At 47.4% G+C, this 7,372-nt stretch overlaps 1 protein-coding gene across 2 annotated transcripts in view; it reads left to right on the top strand.

Moving 5' to 3' along the window:
• The window catches only part of IGSF3 (immunoglobulin superfamily, member 3), a 93,456-nt gene that overhangs the window by 49,890 nt on the left and 36,194 nt on the right, over positions 1-7,372 (top strand). For both annotated transcript variants that reach the window (XM_012658474.1, XM_012658473.1), the window contains one exon: positions 4,877-5,287. In XM_012658474.1, the coding sequence (XP_012513928.1) occupies positions 4,877-5,287 (411 nt within the window). The remainder of the gene's footprint in view (positions 1-4,876; positions 5,288-7,372) is intronic.

The following is a 7,372-nucleotide window of genomic DNA, read 5'->3' as shown; positions in this document are numbered from 1 at the left end:
TGGCACTCTAGCCCGGGCAACACAGTGAGACTCTGTCTCAAAAAAAAAAAAAAACTCATCATGCCCCAGCTGCACCCCAAACCAATTATGTCAGGTGGGGTCCGGGCACTGTTATGTTTTAAAGGTTCCCAAGGTGATTCCAGCATAGGTCCAGGGTTGAGAGGTCCTTAAAGGAAGATGCTGGTGCACCCTGACCTGCCTCTGGCCTTCTTCGCAGCAGGTAGGGAGTGGTGATCACTGTTCTGTCATAGAACACTGCAATGCCAAGGAGATTTAAACGTTATGAATGTAGTTAAATTGTTCTCAAAGTGTTCTGCGTTTCAGGAGTGCTGCAAACATTTGATTCAGTTGTCACAGTGTGTGTGTGTGTGTGTGTGTGTGTGTGTGTGTGTAAGTCATGCATTACTCTAATGAGATAATGAGATAATGATAGGGATACCCTCAGGAAAATGCATGGTTAGGTAATTTCATTGTGTGAAAATCATAAAGTGTACTTACACAAACCTAGATGGCATATGTATCTTTATTTATATATATTTTTTTCATATGGAAAACCAGACACCCCAGCACATTACTGAATTATCAGTCGTTTCCGCTACTTGATCTGCAACGCCAATATCACATGCTATATGTCAGATTTCTGTTTATGCTCCATTATAATCTTACAGGACCACCACTGTATGTGCCGTCCATCATTGACCAGAACATCATTATGGGTGCATGGCTGTACATATATTTTAAATTGTCATAAAAACAGTACATATAGTCAAAATGTTATACACCAAATTTTAATGTACTATTACTAACGAGTTGTCTTCTCACTGACTTTAAATATAGCGATGAATGCCATTAGCCGAAATGTATCAAATAAATTCACACACCACTTTGTTCTGTTTATTTATCCCCTCCCCCTTGCCTGTTTCGTTTTTCCGGCTTTGGCAAAAGTCAAGAGGGGTTCTGTGTAAGATTTTGTTTGGGAGAAAAGATTCTGCACAAACAAAAGTTTGTAGGCCATAGGCCTTTCCTTATTTCGAGATCTGTCATCCTGTAGATTAGATCAGCTTGATTTGAGGTGGGGCTGAGAGTGCAGCCCACTAGTATTTGAGCTGTCCCAGCTGTTCACCAGCTGGGTCCACTTGAGATTGGGGTAGCTGCCCTTCCCACTTGGGGTCGGGGAGGGAATTTTTCATGGGAGTGGACTGCAGCTGTGGGTGGAGGGGGGCAGCCCTGAGATGGTGTCATTGTCAAGTGGCCATTGAAACGTCCTTGAGTGATCATTGGCCAAATCCTATCCCCTGTGCATCCGGAGCTACAAAATGTTCCAGCTGGAAGGGATCTTAGCCAGCAGCACTTTACTGAGGACTGATTGTGGGCTAGGATCTGTGCTAGGGGCTTTATAGACATTCTTATTAAATCTTTTCAATAACTCTATGAGGCATGCATTATTATCCCCATCTTACAGATGAGGAAACTGAGACTTGGAGAGGGTGAATAACTTATCCAAGGTCACAGCTAATAAGTGACAAAGCCAGCATTGGGACACATGCTACTCCTCCCCTAAGCCTTCTTAGAAATCATTTTATGGATGAGGATATCAGCATCTGGAGAGGAAAAGCAATTTGTCCGTGAAGACCCAGCCAGTTCTGCCTGGTGGCAAAGCTGCAACTGGAACTCACCTGCTCTCTCTGCCACAGTGCAGTGCCTGGCTGCTGCCAAAGGAAAAGGTGAAGGGGTGCCCCTCCCACCTTCTGAGTGGCTCATCAGGGTCGTGTTGGCATGGAATGAGGAATTCAACTCACTATGCCACGTTAAGAGGAGCAGGGAGAAGGCAGGCACAGTGACCTTGGAAAACCATAGCTCAACAAGGAGGCAGGGGCACAGGAGGTGAATTGAGTGGCGAACTCGAGGGCAGCCTGATTGTCCTTGTTGCAGGTTTTGCTGTGCGCTGTAGGCTCCCCACTTTGCTAGTTTGTGGGAATCTGGGCAGCAGGGTCTGCTTCAGCCCTTCATATTCATGCTGTGTGTGCTCAGTCTAAAGTGGCAGTAGCCTGCAGGAGCTCAACTCTGCCTCCATTTACGGAGGGAAGAGGAACTAAGGGATGCTCCTCGGGGTGGTGTCGGGGAGCAGCTGCATCCGAAAACGAAGGAAGGGTGCAGCGCCAAAATTGGGTGCTCCCCAGAGTCTCACCTCCCGCACTCTAATCAAAGAAGATTTCGTTTCAGCCAAATTGCAAGACCATTGCTTTTATTTGTTTTTTCATCTGAATTTGTGCCAAGGATTCAACTTTTCCTGCTCATTTTATTAAAAACTTTATAAACAGCATTAATAAATAGAAATAAAACTGCTGCATAAATGACAAATAGAGGGACTAAATTAAATTCCCAAGGGTCAGCCATTGAATAAGTAACAAAACCATGTCCTTGCATGATCAAATTCCCATGTATGCAAATTAGGGACAGAGCTTTACCACAGAGAGTTTTAATTAATATTTATAAATCACAGAGCGCCTCTGAAAGGGCCAGTAAGCTATTTATATTATTATCACGTCACACAAATAACAAACCCTTTGGAGATTGCTGCCTATTTTGCATTTTGGTCTGAGAAGTAAGTGAACATGTTACATGTATCTGTCTCCCTCATAGGTGTGGTGTCAGCACAGCGGCAAGTAACCGTTCAGGAAGGACCCTTGTACCGCACAGAGGGCTCCCACATCACCATCTGGTGCAACGTGAGTGGCTACCAGGGCCCTTCTGAGCAGAATTTTCAGTGGTCCATTTACCTGCCCTCCGCCCCAGAGCGAGAGGTGCAGATCGTCAGCACTGTGGACTCCTCCTTCCCTTACGCCATCTACACCCAGCGTGTCCGCAGTGGCAAGATCTACGTGGAAAGAGTCCAGGGGAACTCGGCCTTACTGCACATCACAGATCTCCAGGCCCGGGACGCCGGGGAGTATGAATGTCACACGCCCAACACCGATGACCGATACTTTGGGAGTTACAGTGCAAAGATGAACTTAGTGGGTAAGGAGATGCTGTTTTCACATGGCCAGTGTCTGGCCTGGCTCACTTCTTTTATAGTGCAACTTCTTTTTTATACCATACATTTGACATAAAAAAAAAACTACCCCCCCCCAAATATTTTGGAGGTCAACAGATAGCATAAGTGAACAAAATTTCTGTATTTGCTTGTAAATAATAGGTTGAGGCTGAAACTTAAAAAAGATCTAATACAGATGTTAAGAATTTCAGAAGCTGAAATTCACCTCAGGTTAGTAAAAGGGGACATAAAAATACAAGACAGGGACGTTTGTGGTTCATGATGAGGAAGATGAAGCCTGTGACATCAGCTGGAAGAGAGGCGGAACCTCTAGCAAAGGTCCGGCCTCTGGACAGGCCCTGAGACGCAGGGGGCGCTGCTGAGTCAGGAAGCGAATGTGGCTGCAGGTCCTTTGGCTCCATGAACTAGGAATTGTGAACTAGCCGTAGCCTCTGGTCCCCTTGAGTGACGGAGGAAGCAGGAGGAGGAGGGGGTGGGGAGCTTTCCCGGTGGACAGCACTGGCCACACTGTTTGCCATCGTCAGAGGGTTAACCATATCAAGGCTGTTCTATTTTTTTGCCCAAGTCTTAATTTCCGGTTTTTATTATTACAGTTAAGCAGGCAGGGAGTGTTGATGTTCTTTTATTAACCCAAATAATGTCATCTATTTATGTTTCCTTTCTTCAACAAATCTGTATCCCAACAAAAGACCTTTAAGATGGGATGAGTCCAGAGAGAAAGCACACACTAGCTGTGACTGGGGCGCCCTCATCAGACAGAGGTGGTCGTGTTTAATCTCCAGGAAGGTGTAAGGATGAGGGTACGACTCTGACCGGGGCGCCACAAGGAGACGCCTTCACTTGCATGGATCATCCCAGGCTGTGGCTTCCTTCCAGTGGGGACCACTTGGACTGAGGAGTTATATGAAAACTAAACCTCCTAAAAATAGGGGATGATGATGATTTTCTCTACCAAAATGGTTTGTTTTTTTTTTTTTGAAACAGAGTCTCACTCTGTTGCCCTGGCTAGAATGAGTGCCATGGTGTTAGCCTAGCTCACAGCAACCTCAAACTCCTGGGCTCAAGCGATCCTCCTGCCTCAGCCTCCCGAGTAGCTGGGACTACAGGCATGCACCGCCATGCCCGGCTAATGTTTTATATATATTTTTAGTTGTCCAGATGATTTCTTTCTATTTTTTAGTAGAGACGGGGTCTCGCTCTTGCTCCGGCTGGTCTCGAACTCCTGACCTTGAGCGATCCACCCGCCTCAGCCTCCCAGAGGATTACAGGCGTGAGCCATCGCGCCTGGCCCCAAAATGTTTTTTTTAAAAACATACTTTTCCTAGAGCAATGCATTCCTGAAGTAAATTGGGGAATGGGGGTGTGGGATGAGGAGAAGAAAGAAAATGAGGAAGTTATATAGAAATGTAAAGGATCCATTTCCATATGAAGATCAGTTGGAGGTGGAGTTAAAGCATCTCAAAGCCATGCTAAAATCAACAAAAAATCTTATTTGACCTGAAGGAAAATATTCTTATATAGTATTTTCAGGGAGTTTGTTTATTACATAAATTGAAACACAGCCTATGTTTTATCTGAGTGTTATTAAAATACCAAACAGATAAGTGCCAAAAAAAAAAATGCATTCCAAATCCAGACAGAAGACTCTGTCTGTGTACGTGCCATTTGGGGTGTCTGTGGCCTTGAATCAGTGGTTGAAGGCTGACTTGGTTAGAGACACAGTAGAGCGAGAGCTGCGTGGAGCGGGAACTTAGCCCCTCAGGAGTCTGAGATTTTGTGGCTTTGTGACTGCACTCTTGGGACATTTCTGTGTTGCAGTGATCCCAGACTCCCTGCAGACCACTGCCGTGCCCCAGACTCTGCACAAAGTGGAGCAGGACCCACTGGAGCTCACTTGTGAGGTGGCCACGGAGACGTTCCAGCACAGCCACCTGTCTGTGGCCTGGCTGCGGCAGAAGGGTGGCGAGAAGCCTGTGGAGGTCATCTCCCTGAGCCGAGATTTCGTGCTTCACTCCGGCAGCGAGTACGCCCAGAGGCAGAGCCTGGGGGAGGTGCGGCTGGACAAGCTGGGGAGGACCACCTTCCGCCTCACCGTCTTCCACCTGCAGCCTGCTGACCAGGGCGAGTTCTACTGTGAGGCTGCCGAGTGGATCCAGGACCCGGATGGGTCGTGGTATGCCATGACCCGAAAGCGTTCCGAGGGAGCCGTGGTCAACGTTCAGCCCACTGGTCAGTCTCTCTGAGCCTCTTGTCTCCATTCTTTATCTGGGTGAAGGTTGTTAGACCCTGGGAGGGTGTGGGGACTCCTTCTTTGGGGACTCTAACAGTACAACAGATTTTCATATGAAGTTCAAGATGGTCCTGCCTGTGGCCAGAGGGAGCTGAGGGTTATGTAGGACATAGGTCTCCTAAGACTTGATCTCCACAGGGGCTGCACAGATTAAATTTTGCTCACAGACGTGTTTTCTCTGACCTACATGGTGTTTTACATTTTCGTGAATCGGAAACTCATTTGAAAAATTGGGAGATTTCACAGAAACCACGTGTATGTATCTTAGGACTCTCGGCTTCTGCTCCATTGGCCATAGCTGCCACTCCTTCCATGACGTTCCTTCTTCGGGTGCCAGTCTGGTTCATTTGTAGATGACAGTCAAGATAATGAGCCTTCTATGTGAGATATAAAATTTTGAACTGGAGAAATTCCAGCTTAAATTATTGCGTTTTATATTGATAATATTCATTGGCAGTATTTTGTAGTTTCCACAATGCTTTATCACGTATTACTTCACAGTCCCTGAGAGGTTGTGTGAGGTGAGGAGGGGTGTGACGTCCCCATTTAACAGGTGAGGATGCTGAGTGCAGGTCACTTCATGGTGGGGCCCCAGGGAGAGTCATGGGGCCTGTTGATGAGGCCGGTTTAGAGAGTACCGGGTTCTGCTGTAGATGCTTTCTCAGGTGAAGACCTGGCAAGGGTCCCCGAGGAGGCCGAGTGCTGTGTTTAGAGCTGGGGCACAGTGATGGGGGCACAGTGAGCCGAATCCTCTGTGCCTCCTCCTGGCATCTCCCGCGGCCCCAGACTCTACATTCCCACTCCCGAGCATGCCACACTCCGGGCCAGAGCTGACAACCAGCTGGGCTGAGGGGCAGGTTCTTGTGGGAGGGTGGACATCATGCCATCACCAAGGTGTGGAGAGTAGCCCAAGAGCCTTTCTCATGTCAGTGCCCAGTGCTGGTTAGGGCTGCAGTGGTCCTGGTGAGTGAGTGCAGTGTGGCTCGTGGGGGGGGGCTGCCGAAGCCCCTCTTCAGGACCTGTCCTCTGGGCTCCCTGTCCCATCTGTTCCAGTCAGCTGTCTTGGCCCTTGCTTAGTCCCTCTGCCCTTCTAGGGCAGCGCGTCACATTCACCTAGCAGTACACATTCTGGGGCCTCATCCCAGAAATCCTGAATCAGAATCACATTCACCTAACAGTACACGTTCTGGGGCCTCATCCCAGAAATCCTGAATCAGAATCACATTCACCTAACAGTACACGTTCTGGGGCCTCATCCCAGAAATCCTGAATCGGAAGCGCTGGAGTGGGACCTGGGAAGCGGGGTTTCTGGAAGGCTGCCTGGTGATTCTCCTGCTGTCCGCGTTTTGTCAAGCCCAGCTTCTGGGGCAGAAGTGATTCTCTGGACATCGAAGGGGTGTGAGGGCTTTTTCCGGAGGGTTGGGTTCCTGGACGGGGAACACTTTAACTGCTCTGTAGGACATTTAGCAGCTTCTGGATCTTGCAGTATGAAGAAATCTATTGAAGGGGCTTTATTTCATATTTATTCTTTCCCTTCCTGGATGGTTTTAAGATCAGCTTCAAAAGTCTGAACCAAATTTTGACTTTTAATGCTTTTAAATTAGGTTACATCAGTTAATCTTCTTTATTTTAATCTTACCAATTTGGAACTAGGACTTTTTGAATTTGCCCTGCAAATGTGTCCAGATTAAGCCAGGAAAGGGAAAACTAAGTGACATAAGAAGCTGATGACTTGGTTCCGTGTTCCTTTGCTGTTCAGGCTAAGCAGTTGCATCTCCAGCTTCACCCTGCCCTTCGTGCATTCCGGTGAATGTTTAGTCAGTCTCCACAGCATGAAAGGTGTGGTGATAGGCATTAAGGGATTCAAAAATGCATGGTACTCGGTATCTGCACTTAAGGTACTTGCAGGCCTGAGAGCCAGTGGCCAGGTAGAGTGTACTAAGTGCTATGATAGCATTTGAATAGAGTGCTCTGGAAACACAGGAGATATGAAGTGTTCTTGCAACTGTTATATAAGCTTTCCC

The sequence above is a fragment of the Propithecus coquereli genome, unplaced genomic scaffold (assembly GCF_000956105.1).
Source record: "Propithecus coquereli isolate 6110/MARCELLA unplaced genomic scaffold, Pcoq_1.0 Scaffold589, whole genome shotgun sequence".
Taxonomy (NCBI): Eukaryota; Metazoa; Chordata; class Mammalia; order Primates; family Indriidae; genus Propithecus; species Propithecus coquereli.
Note: the sequence above shows the minus strand (reverse complement) of the source record. Positions and strands in the feature narration are given on the sequence as shown.